At 37.4% G+C, this 26,146-nt stretch overlaps 1 protein-coding gene across 1 annotated transcript; it reads right to left on the reverse strand.

The window, feature by feature from the left end:
• Positions 1-1,351: 1,351 nt before the first annotated feature.
• On the reverse strand, positions 1,352-25,543 carry LOC136679596 (serine incorporator 5-like). The gene is made up of 12 exons (XM_066658221.1): positions 25,232-25,543; positions 18,460-18,624; positions 15,659-15,837; positions 14,303-14,385; positions 12,651-12,744; positions 7,768-7,979; positions 6,372-6,464; positions 6,003-6,129; positions 4,970-5,039; positions 4,760-4,796; positions 4,293-4,443; positions 1,352-3,758 (listed from the first exon to the last, which is right to left on the reverse strand). The coding sequence occupies exons 1-12, from the start codon at positions 25,256-25,258 to the stop codon at positions 3,614-3,616; spliced, it is 1,383 nt and encodes a 460-aa protein (XP_066514318.1). The 5' UTR covers positions 25,259-25,543; the 3' UTR covers positions 1,352-3,613.
• Positions 25,544-26,146: the final 603 nt, after the last annotated feature.

The following is a 26,146-nucleotide window of genomic DNA, read 5'->3' on the forward strand; positions in this document are numbered from 1 at the left end:
CTAATAATTATTAAAAAGAAAAAAGCATTTGTTCTTGATATGAAAATGAAATGTGTGCATTATTTTTCTTCATTGTTGGTCATGTTTGTATTTTTCTAAGGGTTGCTTTAAACGTTCTATAAAATGTGTCTGTTGGCAAAGGGCAAAAGCAGAATTGTGCTTATTTTGAGCATAAATAGTTTTCTATGCCATCTGTTTAACTCAGATACTGTATTTAGGCATTGGCTGTCAGTCTGTTTTGATGGGATGGGGAGGGTGTGTGTGTCACAGGCTAGTGACGATCTCTGATTAATATATATCTTTTTTTTTTGCAGTATGCATCTCATCTATTTCTAAAAGAGCACTAAAGATTTTTAAACCAAATCTCTGTAAGTCAAATCTAGAGCACATACAGAATAGCTTTCTAGGTTTAAAGGCTAAGCACCAGCTCTATGAAAGTGTCAAACAAATAAATACAGTGGAATTTGAGTTCCTAACTTGTGTTTAGTGATAGTCAGAAAACATGTTATTTCTTACTAATTCAAGGAATAAGGATTAAAAGGTGTGTTACCTGGTGTGTTATTTTTGGCTGCAATAATTCAATGTACAGTGGGACATCTGTGCAAAAATGGCCCAAAGATCCCAAAATATCCAGAAAATTGACTAAATTTGTCAACTTCAAACGGGCACTTTGGAAAGGACCATCCGCTCACTCTGTTATCTGTAGCTCACTTCACTGGCGCTTTTCCAACAATATGGGCATGTAAGGACACCAACGAAAGGTGTTCAAGAGCCTCTGTAACATGGAGGTAAACAGGGTAAGGACACACACTTCGCCTGATTTAGTTGGTGTTAGTTAACGTTAGCTTGACTCGCTAAACTCGGTGTCTCAGATTATACTCGGCTACGTAGCTGCATTACGGAGGTTTAAAGTGTCGGATGAATTCGAGTTCGACTTCGATCACATTTACAAGAATAACGGTTCCTCTAAATTTGAGTTTAGCTTATTGCTAGGCTATTGTCATGAATAATGTTGGTTATTTAGCTAGATAGATACTATCGTAACAGTCAGTTATAACGGTGTTTTACCGCGGCGTTGTTCAGCTGTTGTCCACCAGTGACGTCACGGTTGCGTTCAAGAATTTCCGTAGCGAGCTCGGGTTTTTCCGTTAATTTAATAAAATTGTAGTTTTAAAGCAAATTAAGCATGTTATTTTCATTTTAATTCATACTTATATATGTCCGTAACCAAAATAATGTGAAATATTCATGGAGGTTCATTAAGTGGTGCTTTAAAATACTGCAGACATTAGACTGAAAAATCCCAGGGTACTACTTTAAGGCATTAATCACACAACAGTACAGCACCTAATATGTATTAATGTTACATACAGAAAAGTGTTACTCCTGCATTCGCTCACTTTCACAGTTACATCACACTCAAATACACAGGTACAGAAGAGCTTCATTAAAATCCAGGGTAAATCCACACAACTTTTATTTTTTAACTTTTCAAATGTTTTGTATTGAAAGGCCAAACAAATAAACAACAAGAACAAAACACAAAGTACACCTTTGATTTTGCCTGTCCTTTTGCGGCCTTGTAAAAAAAAAAACCCACAAAGTATTCAACAGGTAAGAAATATACAACATAAAAAACGGTATATCAAAATTAAGATCAAATATTTTTGTAAACGTATTGTAAACGTTTTGTTTTGGGAAGTAAAAGTTGACATGCAAAATTAGTATAAACAACGAAGTAGTTTGAGTTAGAACTCTTTGTAAATAGTATGAACCCACCTAGTGGTCTTCTTTAGAATGGACGCTGTACAATGAAGCAGACACATACCATTTAGCTTTAATCTCTAGCATATTCTTTCAGGTTATGTTTAACCTAGACAAGGACAGTGGAAAGACAAATCACACCATTCACAGAATTTTATCTTAAAATGTCCTTGTCCAGTTTTACTGTATTTTTGTAAAGCATAATTAGGAATTAATGTTACAAAAACCTTTCGATTATCTCAACACCAATGCTGCTAACTGCCTTTTCAGTGGTGGGAAAAGTCTTGCTGCAAATCCTGACATGGATTTTGAGGGAATTCAATAAAAATGTAAATTAAACTCAAACTACAGTTTCAGCAGGAATACTGGGACTGGAAAATGCAATGCTTTCTTGGCGATAGAAAGCAAAGTTATACTGGTTCATTTTTATGTCCGTTTTGTGCAGCTTTAACAGACAAACTATGTTTAAGGGAGCTAGCAAAATACAGAAAGCCTTAAACAATTCTGGGTGTTACAGGCAGTGCCAGTAGACAACACTTCATTCTGTACTTAAACAATGTGTCATTGTAACAAATATAAAATACATGAAAAATGAAGATTAAAAATCCTTCTTTTGAAGCATTACAAAACACAGGATCTAACCCAAAACAAAAACAGTTCCAGTTCCAAGTTTCACTTCATTACAGTTGTTCAAGGAAATGTTAGGACAAATACAACATAAGCAAAGTTGGGGATCAGGAATGCTACATTACTATTAAAGGGCAAAATACTTTCACTTTTAAACCTTAAGCTGTGCTTAAACTAAACAGTTTCTATTTTACTTTACATAATGAAAGCAGACCTTACATATTAGGGACAAGAAAAGTAAACAGCACACAGTAGTGTAACAATTTCTTAATTATAAAAGTTGTATTGTAGTAAAATATGAGTTATTTACACTGTTGAGGAATATACGCAAACCTTGAATGAGGAAAGGGTACTAACCTACTATTTTCAAATAAGTTAGAGAATCCAGAGCCTGTGGCTCATTTGGATATAAACAGACAAAAAAAATATCAGCTAGTTGTAGTTGCAAAGACGTTGCGGTTGAAAGAACTCAGTGATAAAGCCTGCCAGTCCATTCCTACGAGATAGGTTCTAAACCTGTGACCATTTATATACAATTACACTTATTCCTCATCACACTGTATTTGACTTGACACAAACGCTAAGCAGAAAAGCTAATTTCACTGGGCAGCTATCTTAGAGGCTGCTAACGTTTTTCTTTTCTGATGTCAAGCAGAACATTCTCCACATGTTCATATTTCTTTATTCTTCTCAAGCCTGAGATTAGGAGGAGAGTGTTTCAGGAAGATTTATTCTTCCATACAAACAATAGCAGTAATAGGACTTAGTATTTAGCTGAAAGTTATAAACTGGCCCAGTTCATTTGTATTTAGCTGAGGATATTGGCTTACTTATTTGGACGTAATGTTTTGCATTATATTTTGGTGTGTGTAAAAACACAAGCTACCAAAAGGAAAAATTCAGAATGAAAGAAAAGCTGTTGTTAACTTGCATAGAATACTTCATCTAACAAAGGATGCAAATGTAACAGTAAAGACACTTGTAGGTGATGTGAGCCTGAGCAATGTTTTCATACCTTCATGTTTTTTTTTCTACAAAAATGAAAAACCCTTTTGTCTTTGAAGTCGGCAAAATGGAATAAAAAAAAAAGACTAACAAATTTCCATAAATTTGTCTACAAAAATGCCACGAAGGCATCAAATATATCCTTGTAAAAAAACAGCTTTAATTAAAAGTAACAGAATGTTTGTGAACAGTGGTGTTAGAATGTATTTGGAGATTTTTATGCTTCAAACCTCTTTGGAAAGAGCATGGGAGCCATCAGGGTCCACATGTAGAGAACAAGACACACCCAGCAAGACGCCATCTTGATCCAGAACACAGACCAGCTCCCTTCCAAAATCGGCAAACTTTTAGCATCGTGATAACTGCAGGAATACACAGCCACAGTAAATAATTTAATTTAAAAAATAAAGTAATAATAATAATAATAATAATAATAATAATAAATGTTTACTCTCCATCCAACACTGATGTTTAAAAATTCCAGCAGAACTGCTGTGTGTGAACCATTCGTACCAACCACACACACTAACACATCACCATCATATCAATGTCACCACAGCCCTGAGTGTGACCATCCAACATAGTGTATAAATAAATAAAGCAGAAAATCTTTCCAGTTCAAATCCAATGACCATGAAAAACACAAAACCATTTTTAGTAGGTGCTTCCTAGGACTGAACAGAACTTAAATCACAGTAATTCAGTATATTGCTTTTCCTTAATTCAGTTGTGACTTGGCTCTACACATGAAATAACAACGTTACAAACTAAACCCAAATTACAGGTGATGCATATAATACAAAGCAAATGAATGATTCAAATTAATTTCTCAGAATGAAAATCCAGACTCACTGGATGTGTTTAGAGTAGCCTACAATGGAACAGGAATTACTTACTGGAACCAATTGGTGGCCGTCATCATGACGTAGAGAGAACCAAGAAAAAAGACAAAGTGGAAGTATGCGTAGCTGTAGACAGTGCTCTCACGCTCATCATAATTAACATTCTGCCCTCCTCCTCCAGGCTTCTCCTCATCGTCATACTCCTCTAAAACAGGACATGAGCACTTTTAGCTGATAAAACGAGCAATGCAATATGCATCTATGACCAATAGGAGGCTCCAGCAAGCTTTCAGCACACACAACTGGCTCATTTTCTTTTACATTTATTTACAGTAAATGTAAAAAAAAAAAAAAAAGGCTGTGAGGATCTGGAGATATTTTGTATGATACACAACATGCCTCACATTATTTTTCCCCTGCAATTAAATAAAAAAAATATGATACTAAAATATTCTCATAATGCCTACCCTTATTGTAAACAAGTGTCTGATAAATAATATATTTTATTGATTTATTCTTACCTTCTCCATCATTGCAACAGAAACAGCAGCGCGCTCTCTGTGAGGATGACACACAAGACCTCATAAGACAGTGAATCGGTGTATTTTGTTTAGCAGTATGGAACTAATTCAAATTGTGGAAAGATTAAGGAGACAATTAAAGAAGAGGATGTTAATGTGTGGAAATTGCTGCTTTTTTTGTAGGCATTAAAGAGTTACAACAGCTCATACCTCATTTTCTGGCACAGAATTCCTGTATACTCGCAGAGCTGCTGAACTCCTCTTTGTGGTGGAGGTCAAACTAGAGAGAGAGAGAGAGAGAATACAGACATACAAGGTCATTCGAAAGAAAGACATTTTGGATTTCTTCCTCTCATCATGTCTCATTACCTGCTGGTTTCTGAGGAGAGTGAGACTGGCAGGACTACTCTGCTCATCTCAGCAGTTTCTGCTGAAGCTTCTATTAATGCTGAAGATCTTTTTGGATCAAGTGTTTCCTGGAACTCTATATAAATGGCACTAGTTGAAAGTACTTTTTCAGCTAAAATATATTTCCTTCTGCATCACTGCATTTTGTGGGAGTTGGAAATACACTGCAAAAATCATTTTAACTTTGGCCATGGCTCTGAATCATAGGCCTGACAATTTACACATGTCACCAGCAATAACATCTGCCTGTAAATATGTTCTCAGGCTTTGGGTGAGACAGCTTCAGCAGACATGTCTGCACTTGATGGGAAACATATGTGGGGCTCCTCCAGTGTGTGAGAGCTAAATGAAGAAGGCTTTAATCTTCCCTTAAGCTTTACCAGGGCTACCTGCTTTTATGTATAAATGAACACAGTAGCATAACCAGATAATTGCATGTTTATTCCACTTTTTGGGACCGGTCTCTTCCCACACCCTTAAAATGACCTGGCTTGGTGGTAAGAACGCTTGCTCCAACATCTTCAACTATTTATGTCTGGGTCGAGATGGAGGCAGAAAAATGGCTTCAAACTGATTGATCTATCAAATACTATTGGATTATTGCACTAATTTGTTATGCCTTCTATGGATATTCTTATTTTCCTGCTTTCCATCTGAATAGAAATATTAAATTTCAGGTTCTGGTCAGAAAAATAAAGGAGTCATATTGCTTCCTGCATTTCCAGTAATGTACTCAAATTACCGTGTCCAGTGCAAACATGCAAAACAATCATCAGAGAGATTTTTGTGTAACGTGGTACAGTGCTGGTTACACCCATATAAAAAAAATTATTACCAGGAGTAGAGCACGCAGCAGAACAAAATAGCCGTTCCCAGTCCCTTCACAATCTTGCGGTCACTCTCCGTCCCGGAATTAAAGGGAAAGACACAGACAGTAACGTTTTTTCCATTTTCCTCCACCTCTGAGAAAGAAAGAGGAAACGTGAGAGTTAAAGCACAAGGAAAGTAATGTGAATCAGGGTGTGGTAAAGTGGTTTCAGAAAGCTACTGTGCAGTAAAGGTTTTAAAAAAGTGGCCTAAGCAGCCTTAAGGAGGAGCTCCTATCTAACAATACTGGCTTGTTAGATGATACTCTCCCCTGTAAAACCAAGACACACACCCAGAATAAAAGAGAAATGTACACAGCAGAACAAGCTACACTCACTTTCAATGGGCTTGCTTGCCAGGGCGGAGAAGGTGAGGTACATGACATAGACGCTGATAATGGCAGGCTGGAGCAGGCCTGAGGCGGGCTGGACTGTGGAGAGGACACCACAATAAACACAGACCTCATCAAGAAAACTGTAATAATCCGCTCCTACTTTGCCTCTCTAACTACTGCTGTGGGGCCTGGAACAAAGTACTTTAAAAGAATAGCCTGACAGTATCAATTTTACATCAACATGTGTTATGTGTCCTAACATCTGCAAAAATCTGTACAGACAAGGTTCAGCCTTCAACATGTTACTAGTCATGTTAGTAGTTATTTGACTTTTTTTCCCATTCTTGTATCAGGTTTCCAAATGTTTTAAAAACATTATCAATGTCACTGTCAATGTAAGGCATGACTGTAATTCAAATCAAACATTTATAAAAACTGTTGTGTAGCATTAAAAAGGACAATTGTCTCGTAATAAAAAAGCATGAATACACTATGTTCATGAATGGTAACATCAAAATTCACATAATTATTATCTCCAAGAAAAGAACACAATAATGAACATGCTTTTCCAGTGCTTCTTTCTAATGGAATTCATAAGGAATGCAGCGATGAATAAACTCTTCTTGCTTCCCATTTTCACGCTTCTTAATTTTAAGGTTATTTTTTTTAATACAATGACAACTCTTTTTTAAAACAATGCAACAAAGTGATATAAAATGACAAAAGAGCAGGAGAATGTCTGAAAATGTAATTAAATTTATATATGTATTACACAAAAACACTTCAAGATATATTTTTACAGCTAATTAATATGTCACACAGAGTCAGAACCTTTTCAGCAAGTCTATTTAAGATGACTTAATAATTTAACACATTTTGAGGCAAGTGTGTAAAAATTTAGACCAAGAGAATTAGCTAAAGATAAGCTTTCATTACAAGAAAAGATACTAAAAGCTACTTTGATGCTGTAACTGAAGTGCAAATATAAAGAAGCGATTTTCAACATTAAATTAAATTAAAGTCTTGGCTGATCAGTTTAATATTTAGCCTTTTACCCTTTATAGGAGCCTTTTAAGCTCCTATAATATGTACTTACATCCTAAAGGTTATTTCTGTAATAGAGTGCTCAAAAAACAATTGTGTTCAAACTTTTAAACCAATATTCTGTATTACTTAGTAAAGAATGCAAAATTATGTTTATTTTTTTATTTTAATTTTGTTTACAAATATGAATGGCCACAATCAGATAAGTTCTTTAAATCTGCACTCTCGCATAACATTTCCTTGGAACACTGAATTAACAAGGCAGCCAGTCCACACCCATACTATACATAAACAATGTCCCTGCTGGAAAAGACCAAAAAAATTGATGTTTTGAATTGCAGACAGACTGACTCACATGTTTGAATGCAGGGTGAGATGGCCAGCAAGGAGACAACTATGCAGAGTCCTGAGTTCACACCCAGGAAGATCTTGTTAAGGAAACAGGCTTCGGAATGTGTGTAGAACTTGGCCATGAACACCATTGCCCCTACAGCCATGGAGAACAGTACCAGAGTCACAAAGGCCAGTGCTGCATACCATAGCTTATTATACTCCACTCCTGATGTCCTGCAGAAATAGAGGGTAAGAGGATGTTCATTTAGTTTTCATTTAGAAACATCAGAAAATGGCGTGGACAACTTGTTTCACAGAAAATCAACCAATCTTTTTCACTGGCTGCATTATTTAGAGGATCCACCCTATGCCCTTATTACAGTTCCAAGTATTACAGACACATCAAGTAAAAATACATTTTATTAAGAGAGATTCATAATGGGTATAAATTCTGTAGAAGGTTATTTGACTTGAGGCTTAAATTAAGCACTACATTCAATAGTGTTTTGGGGTGTTTGAGCTCTGTGGCTGAATGAGGTGTCATGAGCTAGTCTGTGGGTGCTAGAATTCCTTTCTGATGAACATGTGGATTATGAGCCAATCATCCCTTACTAACGCCATGGACCCTTCCTGTGTCTGGCAGCCCTCCAGCACCTAGCACATTACAGCTCGCACGCACACACGCCACACTTAAAGCCCCTCGTTTTCATAAAAAGTCAGAACACAGGGCAATCATAAATATTTAGTGGTATTCTGTAAGTCAGTGTACCATGACATTAAACACACACTAATGCTTTTGTGAACATTTTGAACGACTGTCACTGCATTTTAGTCAAACAAGTTTCAATTTCACTGCATATGTTTGGGACTGATTTATGTAAAACCATGTCACATTCATAGAACTGCATGTTAAACAGTAGAATTTACAATTAAGAATTTATAACAACTGGAGTGGGGACCAGTAACAGGCTGTTTCATTCATGTGATCATTTAGTATTGGGCCCCAACTACTGCCAATTACTGTATGTGAAAATAGCAGCATAACTGCTTCAATTGACTTTGTAAAAGTGAATTTACCATTCACTAAATGCTATGTTTATTATGTCTTTGTAAGTTAATCTTATTCAAAGGATTTATCTGTTACTTTTTTAATTGCAATTATGTGATTGTTAATACTCTACTGGGCTGGGTTTCAGTCTTTCTGGATTAAATTAAAGACATAATACTTGAACTTGCCCTAAAGGCGAGGTTGATTTTTCCGTCCACTGATTTTGTGAGGCCACATTTTTATGGCATTATTTAAATGTAAAATGTGAGAATGCTATTCATGGAGCACTCGGTGAGTTTCCTTGCTCTTGTGCAAAATAAATATGTACTTGCTTAGATTTTGTGCTGCATGTGCTCAGACTTTCCAAATTCAGGGCCTAATTTATCCTGTGGGATCATGAACCGTTTCATGGTTGTGCACTGGTTTCACTGCTTGCAACCTGAAGCAGTTTTATCAGTCAATGTTTAAAACAAGGAGTGACACGCAATGTAAATTTAACTGGTCAAAATCCATAGCCATTTCTGGCCGGCTGTGAACTTATGACAGTATTTCATCACATGAATAATTATGTAACCATCGTATGTATAATAATAAATAAGTATAGTATAAAACAAGATTCATTTATTCTAATAAGTATGCACCTAAAACTTTTCTAACCTAACCTTAAAATCCTTTTTAAAAAGTTTTAACATGTGGCCTTTGTTAGAAGAAATTCATAATTTCAGGTTCAAATTCTTTGCTAATCATATTTTCCTGTTTTTTTCTTAAAAGACACATTTGTTTCTCCATACATATTAAAGACTATACACAAGTGCATTTTCCCTTGAATTCTGAGTCACGTGCTGGCTCTTACATTCAGACAGGCTCCTGACACAATCACCAGGACTTATTTCTGTCTTCTTGTGCTAAGGATCTGAAGGCTGCTTTATTTATGGTAAAATGGGGAGAGGAAACCATACGTACTGGCTTTGCAATGTGCTTCCTCTGTACTGTGTCTCCAGCTATCTTTCTGCCTCTCTGACTAGCCCCCCCCCCAAAACCTTTTTTGCATTTCAGCTGCACAAAACAAGGCCCAGTCTGTCACAGCGGCCCACATAATTTATATACACAGAGACTAAAGAGAGCTCTCAGGACCACAACTAGAAGTTATTCCTACTGTGAAATACTGGCAACACAATTCAACTTTTCAGTTCAAAGCAGACAGAAGTACAAAACATGTCCAGTCAAATATATAGCATGCAAATATTCCACCCTTGTATTGCACCAATGTAACAAAAAAAACTATCAACATAATTCACTTTATATGTCAGTGGCTTAAATGTTGTGGCTGATCAGTATATATTTAGTACAGTGCACAAATTACCTGATAAATCTAGCTGAAAACGTTGCCAGGTTGCTTATCAAAGCATTAAAAAAAACCCAATCAAAGGGGAATTTCAGGTTTCTAATTAAAGTTGAATGTTTGGTTCAGAGGGTTTAATGTGAAATTAACTGTTGTTAATTGGCAGTGAAAGTAACCAGACAGCCAAAGTGTTGGATGTCTAAACAAGCTGTGTAACCAAAATCAATTATATAAGATTGTTAAAAATCCATGCATAAAAGAGATATATATTTATTTATTTTGCCACATGAAAACGTACATTTTCTTATTATCATTTTTTCATAAGACTCAGAAGAATCATTGGTGGTTTTGAGTAATAAATAAATTAGCTATACAGTGGTCCCCCGCTACTTCGCGGTTTGCTTTCCGCGGACTCGGTTTTTCCTGGGTTTTCAATAAATATTAAAGTAATGTAATTAATGTATATAATTAATATATGGTCGCTTGAAGCGCTACTTGCCAACGTGAGATTGTAAACAACACGATTGCTTGACTGATGGAAAGCGACCAACCAGGGAATGCTGCTCTGTATCCCAGTCGTTCATGCTCAGCTACCCTCTCCGCTCTTAAAAAAGCGTATTTAATAGTGTACAACTACTAAAATAAGAATAAGTATTAAAATAAATATAGAGTCCCTACTTGGGATTTTCACTTTTCGCAGGTGGTCCTGGAACAATAAGTGAGGGATCACTGTATTTGTGTTGTATATATTGTGATTCTAGTTCCTATCACAACTATGGCAAAAAAAAACATTTGGCATATTCCTTTAAAATGTCCCAAAAATGTATGAACTAGACATAGACTTCCCATTAGATATACATTTCATGGGTAGCCTAAGAATTTTTCTCAGTATATTTACTGTATAAATATTGGTGGATGGGGTGAAGCAAAAGCCAGGATATTGCTGTTGGACGTAGGTGAAAAGTTGCTCGTCCCAGAGTGCATGCATTAACAGTGCCAGTAGGGCACCAGATACAGTCCTAGTCATGAGGGAGACCAGTGCAGTTTTATGGTAGTTGATGGTTAAGGGTATGGTAGGACTGTAAAGCTAGCTCGAAGGTGGGGTGGGGGTCTGGGAGGCCAGAATTCTGAAGGCTTAATTCAGCAAAAAACTGACGAGAGGAGATTCCTACCTGATGACCCCTGTGAAGAGCTAGTGATACAGTGGGTGGTTTGTGTACTCATGGGCTGGGCGCAATGAGTAACCGTAGTTGTTAAGGATAGCTGGTTGCTGACTGGATCAAAACAGCCACAACAACCTTAGTGTCTAGCTGTAGGATTGAAACAATAGAAATTGTGTGGATACCGGTAGGAAGAGAGTGGGGTGGGCCCTATGTGAAGCTCTAATGGATTGGCATAGGATATTTTACATCTTATCTTCATCCATCCATCCATTATCTGTAACCGCTTATCCAATTTTAGGGTCGCGGTGGGTCCAGAGCCTACCTGGAATCATTGGGCGCAAGGCGGGAATACACCCTGGAGGGGACGCCAGTCCTTCACAGGGCACATCTTATCTTGTGTATGATTATAACTGAAAATACAGACATTGACAGATACATGTCCATTTACAGGCACAGTATGTGTATAGCATCATGTACTAGATCCAAAATGTTTGACAGAGCTTTTCAAGCTGTAAGTTCCACTCCAGCTGTGGTGTTGCTCTTTGTTTGTGTAAAGGCAGTATTTTGGTTCATTATAAACAAGTTCACTTTGCAAATATTGCAAAGTGAAACTTTCTGGTTCTCAGGGGACATTTAAGACTGTCAGCTGAGAGCAATGTGGTTAGTTAGTGCTGTATACAGATGCTTTTGATTTCCTTCTTCATTCCTGTTTTTCAGTATTTTTTGTTAAAACTTCTGAAAAACTGTTGCTTTTCCGGTATTCACAAAGCATGCAACTCTGCATACTGTAACCATTCAGACTGAAATGTATTAGTCACCGATAATTGCCTTTTGTATCCTTCTTACTCTCTCACTCAAAAAGAAGTCTCTTGAAAAGAAAATTAATAAAACAGGCAGACTTAAGTGAAAAACATTAGGAAATCACACAGATCCCACACTCTTCCTCATCCCTCACTCTCCCATTTGCTGTTTTTAACTTCCTTTCATTATCTCACCTATATCTTTCTCAAAATATGATAATTAAAAAAAAAGAACACTCCACCCATGGGTGTTTCTACAGTCTCTACAAGGCCTATATTATTAGTATATAGGAATGAGACCACCCAGTCAGACCTCTATATAATCTTTCTTGCTGTTGGAATTAGACACAGCCAGACATCTCTACACTCCCTCTACTCTGTGTAATAGATTCCAGTTGTGCTGCCTCAAGTTGGATACAGGAATGGAAACAGGAAAATGGAATTATGAAAAGGTTCCAAGTGACTGATCGTTTTTCCATTGGTGCTATAGCATGACAGAGAGAGGATTATAAAACAGTAAAATGTTTGGTTGCTGCCAGAGACTCATCTTACCAGTTCTGGTTCCATCTGTGAGCAAACTCCACCAACAACATGAGTTGAATGAGGAGGAAAAGGAAACCCCCGGCCGCCCCCACATAACGCCATACTGGGGAGAGAGAAAAAAAGCATGATTGATGAAGATGAAGAATACAGTGAATGAGAAAGAAATGGAAGAAAGAAAGAAGTAGAGAGAGAGAGAGAGAGAAAGAAAAAAATATGACAGATAGGGAACGTGAATGTTGGTGAAAGTGTGAGAGAGAGAGAGAGAGAGAGAGAGAGTGAGAGAAAGAAAAGAATAAAATGGATAAGACAAAAAGAAAGAGAGAAAGAGAATGACTTGAGGGAATGAGGGAGCAGGGGTGCATTGAGACATCATTCTGAACTGTTTCATTCTCAGACTGACAGAAACAAAGGCTGCCTCTGAGCTCGTGGCTCTTCTCCAGATAACTGCTTAGCTCTGCTGGCAAAAAACTAAGTGATATAACATCAAAGTAGCCACATAATTCACAGAAACACAAACCAATGACACCTTTATGGCATTGGTAGTCAACACAGGACGTTACAGGTTCTCCCCTCCTGGCCTGCAGATGTTCTTCTGAGAACAACAACAGACAGGGCTGCCAAATTTCAGAATAAGCCAACTGTGGCTAATTACATTAAGAGAAAACTAGATAAAGATAATTCCTGAAATCCCTTCATTTGGTGTTTGATACATTGTTTTTCGTCTAAAAATTCACCATTGTTACTTTGCATGGTGTTTTAGTTAGGGCTGCATAATAAAACATTGTTTAACCGTTAACTACACTACTAAATATGCTAAGAAGATGCTTACGACCACTTAGAAGTTTTGACTGTGCAGTTAGCTATGTTTAGCAAACTTAGTGATATTTAAAACTTATGGAGGTCTATGTGTATCATACTGGCTTCAACTGTGTTAACATCATGAAACATGTAGTTCTACCTAAATCTTACTCAGCTACTGAGGATTTACTCTAGTAAATCCTAAATATTTGAGATCTAAAACACTGCAACTTATTTTCAGTAACATCTTCTCAGAGTGTGATGGGTTAGAGATCATGTACTTTTCAAAGGGCTTTTAAGCTTTCAATTCTTTGAAGGACTCTGATGGTCGCCTCTGGCTTACTCACCTGGGGGTTTTATGTTTCATGTTAAAACTTTTGTCTTTACTGGATTTCTGCAAAGCTGCTTTGTGACAACATCAGATGTAAAAAGCACTTTTTCAATCAAACAAAATTTAAATTCGTTTTGGTTTCAGTAACGCCGATTCTGTACAAACCATTCACCAAAATTCCACCAACCAGGATTTCTCACTTTAGCCAGAAACGTTTAGCCCAAATCCCAAGCCTGTCCAATAGAAAATAGATGAGGGAAATTCCTATTCGTCAGTTCACAAGTCTCAGTTTAAATTCATGTGGCTATCTTTGAAAATATGACTGTACTGTATGACTGCAAATGATGATTAAAAAATACAATAAAAAGAAGTTCAAAATAAAAAATATTATGTGGCTAACTGAGAAATACGGTTTCTTCTTCAAAGCTCATAAAAAGAAACAAGGCACACAACGGAAACAATAGCTAGGGATTATAAAGTGGTGGGAAAAGCAGAGATAATGAAGAAAAGAAGAAAATATGTGGTACTCTACCTTCAAGAAACTTTTCTTCTTGTGGTAGGAAGAAGCCTCCAGCACAGCAGGCCAACAAAGCCAAAAACTTAAAGAACCAAAATCTGAATGAACAAAAAGAGAATTTGAATATTAGTGAGAATATAAGGCCCACACTGCCAGCAATGTTGGCCCATGGTAGGTTTCAAGCAGCCAATTATAGTAAAAATGTGCAGACTGTGGTACTTCACGATCCAGACTGCCCGGACTTAATGAGAATATACAATGCTGGTAGAAGGACTCCCGCAAACACTTTCTTGGACATTTTGGCATCCTGTTTACTATGACAGTATTTAAAAAGACACCTTCAGAAAGCTGAAAATGAGCTTTGGTCTGTTCTGATCTAGAGGCCTCTCTTGCAGTTCTGCTCTGCTATACACTTCTCCTTTTCCTCGGCATCATTTGCATACAACACAAAGATCTGATTATTGCGATGTGAAGAGCTCTCGTTGGGGGCTAAACCATCGTGCTTGAAGAGTATAAAGCTCACCTCCTGATGCAATTTCCTCAGGACAGGGCTTTTAATTAATACCCCTATTCAGTGCAACAGGAGTGGGTGGATAATGGAGTTTAAGGAGGAGCATGCAACAGGACAAATCTCATGGGGAGCTGGATGAAGGAAGTGAGCCAAAAGATACACAGCTTTGTAGACCTCCGGTCAACCAAGGATGGCTAAATAATCTCCCCCATAGTGGGGAGCCCGGAGGAGAAAAAGGAATGGAAGGCACTGAGTTAAAGTCAAAATACTGAATCAGCAGCAACATTTTATGTCCAATGTTTTTCACAGCATTAAGTTTTGAATTTAACAAAAATGCATTCACAACTGGAGACCAAATAAAAATCCAAATTGTTTGTGATAGTGTAGATTTTGTTATAAACAATTATAATGATTCAAAAATTCACAAGAATGTGCATTTCTTATACCATTTAATATATGCTTCACGATTCCATTATACTGAATTCACTAAATTCTACATTTCTGAAATGTCCTCACTGTTTTTCTTCCATGTTAACAGACAAAAGGCCCTCAAGGTTTCCAATGACTCTGGCTTGCCCAATTTAAAAGATAAAGTAATAAGAGTAGTGAAGAAAAATTTAAGAAACAAAGCAGGGTCACACAAAGCTGAGTTAAAAGTGGTAAGGGGCTGAGAAAAACTAAACATGAAATCAGAACCAAACAGGAATGACAGGTTAGATTAGGAGTATACTCTCTCTGTTCAGGTTTGGATACCAGTCTGACACAAACCCACAACCAGTAAACATCCAAATTGTTATTTTTCCTTTTGGTTGATCTGTGTCTGCAAGAGATACGTTAGACTATTTGGGCGGATAACATACCCATTGTGGACGGAAGCCCGGCAGCCTGTGCTTGTTCGCACTCCTAAGGTGAATACACAGAAGAAGAAGAAAAAGCAGGCCATGCCAAAGCAAACTTTGTAGACAGCAGAGTAGCCCACAAGGGCACTGCAGTTTTCTCCAGCATTCAGCTTTGTGCACAACTCAGAGTAAAATGGGATCTGGAAAATAAATAAGTAGATAAATAAATAAAAACACCTGAACAAAATAGAAACACAATAACAATTTTTAAGGAGCATAAATAATTAAGTAATAACCTTGGGGCAAGTCAAAACGGTACCTTCATATCAAACCTACTGGTCCAAATCAAATATTTGTATTCGGAGCACAAAATATTTACACTTCACCACACCTGGACTGTATTTTCCAGTGCTTGTGTTGCAATTTATATATAAACTATTTACTATAAAATAAGCAATCACATTTTTTTTAGTTAGCTCATACTTCACAAATTTTCTTTCATTTGACCTACTACACATGTGATTTTAAACAACACTAATATGGTGTGTTATGTAAGCAGTCACTTTGTAGATTCAAATCAATGAAAAAAGACTAAATTGACTAAACATGACCAAAGCACTTCAGAAAATTGAATTCAGAAAAGTGGCCAGAAAAAAACCCTAATATATGGGAATGCTATTAACCATTTAATATTCACAGTAGTTGGTCAGATATTTTCCAATGTCTGCTCACAGCAAATAAGACTCACTTTGACAAGAACAGGGATGAATAAATAATGACCTTCACATTGATCAGGAACATCAGGGCTTCCTGTAATACTGTGCTTTACGGTGAATGAAATACAAACTAACAAGCTTTTAAAGGATCCCTCTGACTCATATTTTAGGGTTTAGAGGGTAAGGAATTTACACCTACACTACCATGTAGGACCTATGTCACCATGTCATAGAGGCCTTTTTTGGTTATTTTGAGACATAGCTTAGAATGCATGGACTGTTTTCTGTAGTAGTGAGTAGCAGAGAATGATTTCCATGGCATTGGTGTTCTTGATAAACAGGACTAGTAATAGGTTAGTTAATAAATACTGTAATAAACTAGAGTATAACTTCTTGATGAATCAGCTATTAGTGTTTCACAATTTCAAAACATATCATTTCTTATAATGTTTATAATGTTAATGTGAAAAATGGTGCTCTGAAATGCTCTATTTAAATGCTTTTATTTCAAAGTATTTTTCTGAGGTTTCTTTATTTAAGACTTTAAATCTCCCCTATTTCATTCATTCAATATCTGTAAGCGCTTATCCAATTCAGGGTCGCGGGGGGTCCAGAGCCTACCTGGAACCATTGGGCGCAAGGCAGGAATACACCCTGGAGGGGGCCTCCCCTATTTTCATACAGAAAATTTTAAATATATTCATTGTAATCTAAAATAATTTGGAAAATGCTATTCTTTTGTACATGGACCTCCACTAAAAAAATCCATATTTATAAATCACCTACCAGAATGTTCATAAGTTTCTACATTTTTTTCCACAGAAAATTAGCCTGAGCTCCTAGGAGGTAGTATGGAGGGCTGGACTACTACTTTTTTTTTGGCCACTTGTTCTCACATGGCATTTACACAGTAGGGAGTCAAAAGGCCAGCAGAGGAGCAAAAAGAAAGGCTCGGCCAGAACACAATAGCTGGGTCCACATTACAGACCCCGCAACAACATTCCAGTATCGATCATCTCCACAGCTACACCAGCAGCACAGATATAAAATGTTCTAAAACTATAAGCTTCTCCACTGAGAGAAGGAATGGACCACTCTAAGTAGAACGCGATGTACAAAAAACTCTGCTCTCACCGTTATGTTAATGGAAAATTTATAGGGCTTCACAAAGCTTTTTCCTCCCTGTAGTGCTGCACAGTTTTGTGGAGGAATTTCATGGATTTGGACTGCGGTGCTGGCTGACTGTAGATAATTCCTTCATACAACTGAAGCTTGTCTCTGTCAGCAGCAAGGGCTTTAGAAGCCATCCCTAGCAACACTATAATTAAACTAAAAAAATGTCTCCCGTGGCTAAAAGGCTGTTCTCAATCAACTGACACAAGATTATGTTTATTTTCACACAAAGAATGACTTTCTCTAGTCACAGTCACACTAGGATTTAATACATTGTGACCAAAGGGGCTTCACAGTCTGAGCATGTGACAAACTGCATAGTTATTGCTGATGACTTAAACATCCTTTAAAATCACTGCAGATCAGTAAAATCATGTTCCAACTCAAAATATGACTTCTGTTTCAAATCTGTATTAATGTGCGATCAAATCCTACTCAAATATGTCAACTTCTACAACTGCACTTTTAATGCATGCCAAGTTAACACAGCATAGATGTGTCTCACCCATCTACACACTAACACAAACAAACACCACCACATGTCAGTTTCAGTGCAGCACTGAGAATGAACCACCAGTCAAATATTATCTGCTCTGTGGTGGTCCTGACAGAGTGAAAGGGGCAAAGAAAGTATGCAGAGCAACAGATGACTGTGGAAATACAAAGTGCTCCTGTAAAGTCCTTGGAGCTAAAAGAATATTCAGTAAATGTAATTATTTGTACATGTATGCTAACACGTATTATGAAAAAACAATGGAATTTCTTGTTTTTAATTTGGAAATGCATCTGTACAAACTGTTGTACTTTTTGTTGTTTAACCATTGCATTTAATATGGACAAAGTTATAATTTGGGTGGTTACCATTTGGCGGTGAAAGTGTGTTGTTTTTAGTAAGCATAAATAGTGCACAGACAAGCAATTTTAAAAACTTACTTTCCCCAATTCCAACTCCTCAGTGGGAGACATCATGACGACGCAAATGATGGTGACCAGCATGAAGTATAGAGCATACATGAAGCGAGTCCCTGTGGACTGTTTGATTTTGGGACAGCAGCCACAGCATAGTGAACATGCAGCAGAACCACAACAGCAGGCCAGCTACAAGGGAGAGAGAGAAAGAGATGATGACAATTTATTTTTTACCCTAAACTGCTGTTTAATTCTAAATAGCCTCAGTCAGAGGGGATGAGTTTGACACATGGAAATGGGATAATATAATTATTAACAGAGATTCGCTGTGATTTTAGTTCCATCCAAACAGACCTTTTTCAGGCATTTTTCCAGAGTGCACACCAGGTTTATCAAGTAGTGAGTTTAAAGCTGGTTCATATCTACTGAAGACAGATACATACTTGATGTCTCAGCATTTCCCCCCTCCCTCTCCTTCCGTCTCTATTTCCTCCTTCAGTCTGTTTACAGAACCTTCATCCCTCATTTAGCTAGCAATTGCATAATTTGGGCTAGCTTTAGATGTAGAAAGACTACAAAGGACTAGAAGATAGGGTGGTTAAGGGTTGTAACAGTAGTTACAATCTAAAAGCTCCAGGTGCACAGCTGTGTATGGCCCACACTGTGAAAATGATGCACATAAACATTTCACTATCATGCATACTTCTCTCATCTTTTATGTTGATTTCTTTTCCTGTGTGAAACCATGATAAACACTGTGACATTACCCCAGCTCCCCATGTAAATGTAATCAGAACAAGGCTTTTGAAGAAGAAGTTTAAGCCTGTGGATTTAATCTTTATTTAATTGTTTGGACCTCAAAACCAATTAGTGGAAAATGTTGAAATATATTGTTCTCAAATGAGAGGTTTAGGCTTTTGTCATTGGATAGTAGCCAAATTTCCACAAAGGGTAAAATCTACTTCACAGAGAAAGCAGAGTCACACATACACACTTATACACACACAGACACAGCTAGAAACACCTCATTGGTTGTCTTCACTCCTAGCAGCAAATACAGCTCCCCTATTGGATGAAACACTGAAGGTAGAACTGGGCTGTTACTATGAAACAGATCAGCACATGACACAGGTTAGCCACTGATTGCTGAGCTGCAGTCACAACACGAAGCCCTGAGATCATACCATTAGACAGAGTGTGGATAAGGGAACTGTGCTCTGTCTGTATTTTAATCTCTTCATCTGCAGTCTGCAGACAAAGAGGAGCAGTCACGTTGAAATTACAAGCAATTTGGGAACTGAGAACAGACTAGAACCTAGTAATGATAGACATACGATAAAATGTTCTGCATGCAAGTCAGTGACTATGCTTCTATGTCATTTCAATCAGAACAACTATTATTGAGACAACAGGAGGTGTTTTCACGAGAAGAGTACATATTTCATCGTTTTTAAAAAGTCTAGTGTCCTCAGGCTATTGGACTGGCCACCTCAGAGCCAACATCAGATAATGTGTTTGGGATAATATATGTTTATTGTTAAATATGCAGTACTGTCCCAACGCACGTCTTTATTATTTGCATAGTTTTGATTATTTCAGAAGACCGACAAAAAGAGTTCATTTCTGTTAAATGTGCTCTTTTGATTAAAATTCACATGCAGAGTTTATAGTGTAAAGTTCCCGTTGGTTGTAATTTTCAGAGGAAAAAAACTTAAAAACCTAAAATATTATGGAAACATTAGCATGGCCTCATTAAATTCATTAATGCAAAACCCCATTCACACAAAAATTACCACCACAATGCAGCACTAAAAGAAGACATTATTAATTCCAAATTCCATATAGAATGATTGAAAAGAAAATTTAGAAACGTAAAATTCCACAGGGCATGTAAAACTGGCAGGTACTCTGAAGGACACCAGAAACGCAGCACGTGACATGTATAATAATGTGACCCAGACTATAACAACAAAGCACTTCCCTCGACAACAAGCCTGGGAGTGTCTCCCCCTCCTCCGAACGACAGGTGGCCAGCGTGATCTTGCTCAGCACCAGCCTCATTCCTCTTTGGCGTGTGGAGGGTCTGGAAGCTTGAAACATTTGTCCAAAAGCAACAGGATCATAACTATTCACATGAAGGTCTGGATATCATTTCTCAGTATCAGAGTTTTAGTTCCTCGTGTCCCGTTTCCCACGTTCAAATGATTTTGGCCTGCACTTGCTCCTGGTTTATATTTCACATTTCATTTTTATGTGTATTACCATAATCTGACATGCTTTAGATGTGGCAAAGATACATTATGGTACATGAGTACAGAATCAGAACAGTGGATTATGTAAAGTTTTCCCAGACTTAAATTTGTTTGAAAATAGCAATTAATAAATATAATTAAATTATACGTCATTGTGTACACCTGATTATTATTATATCCATGTTGTGTGTGAGTGTATTGGTCATGAAATGATAGCCCTTACTGTAACAACAAGCATTATTTCAGGCTACAAGAAAGGATGGTAAGTTGGGTCTAATTCAAGCAGCATGTTATCAGGCTATTTTTAGGTTTGAAACATTAGATCTGATCAAACACAGAACATGGATTTGATCCCTCTAGATTAAAAGGAACATCCTCCTCCTTGATACATCCCATCCCCCACTACCCCAACAAGGAGACAATGGTTTTCACAAAAGCCTTTTTCTCAAACCCTCTTGAACTGCCCTTTTGTCCACTCCAGCTGTCAGCAAGGGTCTGGGTGAAAGGTGACCACCCCAGGCTGAGGCCAACAGCCTGAACACTGGGTTTCACAGAATAAAGACTTGAGCTTCTCAAATTCTCCTGACATCTCATTCTTTATACTGTCCCCCCTCAGAGGTTTAATAAATAAATAAATAAATATAGAAATAAATAAAGAAATCTCAGATATGAATAGACACCAGAAAACCCATCATAGGTTACTTCTTAGCCAAGTTTCTTCTCATATTAAAACATTTTGCCTGTCTGTCTGTTTGCACAGTAAAGGTCTGATACATAGCAATTATATAAAGATATTTTCCAAATACTTGCTTAACAAAAACTTTATTTACCTACTTTTGCCATTCAAGATGTTAATCCGCCATTCTGATTTAACAGAACTTGACCAAGTTCAAAGTTCAAAGAAAAAAATATGGACTACCAAATTTCATTAGTTAATGTCTCCAGTAAGGTTATTTATGTTGCCAAAATTTGGAAACAATTACGCTAATATGAAAGACCGCTTTGTTGGGCTGTTAGCTGGGAAACTGTACAGCTCAGCCCAAAATGTATTATTGCAATATTAAGTTTACCACACAAAAACATTCCTTTCTCTAGTGTAGGGGCCATAGTTACAGCAAACATTAAAACATCCAACTCCAGTATCAGATCAATGGATTAAAAGAGGCATTGATGGATGGATGGAGTTTGGTTAGCAATCATTTGTCTGGTGCAGGAAATGGCTTTTTCAGTTGCAAATGGAGAGTCTTGAAGAAAAAAAAAAAAGACAGCAAAAGAGTAAACAGTCCTCTTTCATCAGCAGGATGGTGCTCTAACTGAGGCCTCTCACATAAAGTAGATGTGATGGGGTGTGCGAAATCCAGAGCAAGCTGAGAACATCTTACCACTTCCCACACTGTCAACACAGATTTGTCTTCAATTACACTGTCAAAGTGCTAATACTACATGTTACAATCCATAACAATTTGAATTTCCATAAAGAGGTATTAAAAAAAAAATAACCCACAGCACATGTACATATTCCTGTGATTAACCTTATAGGAGGTTTACCCTGTGCTGTTTAAGCTCAAGTTCAAGGAGTGTTTCTGTAAGAGCTGCTTTCTGAAAGAGGTTTTTTACCTGGATGAGTAAATTAAAATCACTGTCCACTTTATTCCACCATTACTGACAAAAATATATAAAAATATAAATAATAATAGGAAACATCTAACACTTGATGGAAGACTTGGCTGGCCACTCGTGTGTTGCTCCTGCACCTAAAAGAGGACAAATTTTATGTGGATTCTACAACAAAATCCATGGTATACATGGCTTGTCATCCATTTTCTCTCATAATATGCAGCATTAGGGACAGGGTGGAAATTGTTATGTAAATATTTATTAGGTGTGCTTTCAAAAAGTAAGCCCACACAAATACAGGATGTTTCTTTTATTGCTTGAAACACACACAGAAAAAATGTGTCATGCTAATAAAAAGCATTGTGAGACTTATTTCATGAAGTTTCATCAGCCATCCTTTAGCACAGTGCAGCTCAGTGTTAAATAAACTGCCATTATCCACTGGCACAATGTTCAATTACAGGGACAATCTTTATGAACTGCCAATTGCCTATAGGACCCTAATCATTCATACACCCTCAGAAAACAAGGTACATAGAGGTACATTATTAGTCACTAAAAGGTACAAAGAGTGTAAATGTACCTTTAAAAGTAACAGTAGATTAAGTCTAGCTTTATTCTCTAGGAGAGGTGAATATTTAAAATCATTCGTTTTAAAAATTCCTAAAATAAAAGAACATAATATAAGCCTTGAAAAATTCCACACAATTTTAAAATCTACAATAGAATGAGGTACGAATATGTATCCTTGAGTGTACCAGCACAGTGACATAGTGTATGTGTTTCAGACAGTGTATGAGTGTCCACAACCAATTAGCATCTGAAATTACATTTATTAAAATTAAGACACTAGCCTTCCAAATATACTGAAGCTTTACTTACCAATACAATCTCTTGCTTTTTCAACGGCTTACAAGACCAAACCTGATTTCTGATGCACTCATCATGTTAACTAGAACAAACAGACTCATCCAGCCAGCACAGCTTACACATATCCAAGTGATAAATTCATCAAAAGACAGCATCAAAATCAAGAAAAGAATGCAGGTGCCATTGACTTTGGTCTAGGCTAAAACTGACCTACAGAAGAAACATTCTCAGTGCAGATACAAAACTCCCAAGTGGTTTGGTTTCAAATATAAGCAGCACTTTCTTACCCAATTCAAACAGTCTACTTTAGATGGAAATTTATCCTCTAAATAAGCATTCGTGCCCATTGACTATTCTGAATGGCCCACTGGAATCTAAGACGCTCACAAAGCTTAGACCCATTTCTGTTGGGTTAGTTGATTGTGTATTACAATGGAAACCCCCTCATACCAGAGCAAGGGTATCAGGTGAATAGGCATAAAAAGGCACCAGCAATCTGTCCATGCCCATCTTGCACCATTTTTGTCGGCTTTGGGGCCAGCGACTCCTGACAGGCTTAGCACTAATGAGACAGCCAAAGCAGACGCAGGCCGCCTTCCCTCTGGTTTCCACTGCTAATCTTATGCAAACAAGCAGCCTCATGGATCCAAATAGGAAATGAAAAGACCACCCGCAGACCATGCAATATACAAAGAGAGGGTTACCAGCAAATGTGAGACTCTCAAGACTGAAATTAGCACACGAGAGTGTGGAGGGCACTGTATTGACAAATCTATTGTTCCCCATTTCCCAGATTACCTCCACCATTCCTTTACAATCCCCCCTAATTGTGCTTCCAGTGTCGCTCTCTATGAAAAACAGTCAAGAAAGTTGTACTGGATGAAAACAAGTATACATTGAAAAGTTAAATCAACAAATACTACTGAATAGTAAACCACTGGAAGCTGCACTGAATGAAACAGACGAAATACAGTCATTTTATGTTTGATCTACAATGAACAGTGTTCTGAACAATATGCTTTCTTTAGGGAACATTTTTCACTTAAAAGAACACATTTGTGCTGCCCAAAAAGAACAAAGTAGGCTATTTCCAAAACAGTAACTTAATAGGAGAGGGAATAACTTCTTAACTTTCAATGGAAGTCAATGTAAAATATTTGATTTCAAGTAATTCTGGAGCAATTCTATTGGTCCTTTCATCATGAAATTTTCACACATTCTGAAAGCGAGCTGCTGGGTTAAAATGACGTAGTCAACTAAACATCCACAAAAAATATTCTCCTTTGGACGCTGTCAATAACAATGGAATATGCTGCTTCGTGTGAGGTGGTCATTAGAGCCTTTCAAACGTTTAGTTCCTATTACTACCATTATAAACAATTCTGATCTGTTTTGTCGAAATTTTCCGTTCACGTTCACATCTTAACCGTTTGATTAAAGGGATATTAAGTAAAAATCCCCTTTCAACCATCTCTATGAAAAATCTCTTGGCTTTGAACAACAGCTCTACAGTCTACAACTCACTGAGCATTGTATTACTGACAATTGTGACGTAATGGAGACCCCAGCGGGTACTGTAGATGTGTTAAAGAGTTAAACATATAATAAAGATATTTCGACCATTGTTTAGCTGAGAAACTGACATATATTAGCTCCAAACTCAACGACTCAACATTCCTTCAACGAGAACAAAGGGACGTAATGTGAGGGAAATAACTTTAGGACGTTGTTGCCAACTGAACACAAGTCTTGCGTTGTCTTCCACTGGCGTTTAAAATATCGAAAGAGAGGATACAATGGGAAAAGGTGATTCTGTGACACCAAGCTAACCTTAATATGAGTAATAAGAACCACCGCTCATTTTCCACAAATTTTGTTGATGACACAATACTCTCACATTTATAAACTATGAATTTAGATAGTAAAATTCGAAATTTAGAATTTTCCGTTCCACCTTAAACAGCACATGAACTGCCGCGCCATTTAAGGTGGAACAGCGAATTCCAATTTTCGAATCGTAAAGCAGCTTACTTTAACCTTTTTAAAATGACACTTACCTGAGATACACAGCAATTAGTGCACATTTTTAATAACGAGGATATTACAAAGCTCCTTTGACACACACGCTTCCAGATTGAGCCAGATATGCTCAGCGTTATCCTCGTACTGACACTACTCCACTTGGCCCAAGCTGCGAGCTCTCCTCGCCGAGCTCAGACTGAGGGGAAAAACAGCCCACCACGGCTGAAAAAGATGCTGTCGTCCAAGCGGTGGACAAAGGCTACACCACAGAGACCTGCTCCACAACGTCCCTCTGAACTTCGTCTGCTCAACCCTTCCACACCAAATCAAAGAAAACACACTGTGGATGTCACTTCCGTCCAACGTCATTGTTACAGGTCTCGAACCCTTATGAATTTGATCAACATACGTTACTGTACTAATGTACCTGCTGCACGCTGGTTTAACACGATCTGCCAGTTCTTAGTAACCACAGTACCTCTCTTGGTCCTTTAACCAAGCACAAATTTGACAATTACAGTTGCCCCAAAAAGTATTCGGACAAGAACGTTTCACTGTGTAAAAAACATTCCGCCAAATTGGAGAGACTTCTATTGTTTACACGCCGTTCCCTGTGGCCGGACAAATACATTATGAATATTTTGTTTGATAAATAACTAATTGACTTGTTGACAAATATAACACAATCAAGAGATGACTAAATATGTTAGCTTTTTTTTTTTGCTGACTTCGGCAAATTTATGAATCTTCAATCCCCACCAGTCAGAACTAACTGTCACTGACATCACTTGAAAAATAGTCACAGGCTTGTGGTTTACAGAGTCATCAAAGCTGTCTGGCTGAATCTGTACTCCAGGCCTTCTACACTCTAATATCATGTTAACATTTTGTTAAAAAGTGATTTAAATAAAAGGAGTTATGGCAGTGTAGATTCTAAAAACAACCTAGCC

This window comes from Hoplias malabaricus, chromosome Y (assembly GCF_029633855.1).
Source record: "Hoplias malabaricus isolate fHopMal1 chromosome Y, fHopMal1.hap1, whole genome shotgun sequence".
Lineage (NCBI taxonomy): Eukaryota > Metazoa > Chordata > Actinopteri > Characiformes > Erythrinidae > Hoplias > Hoplias malabaricus.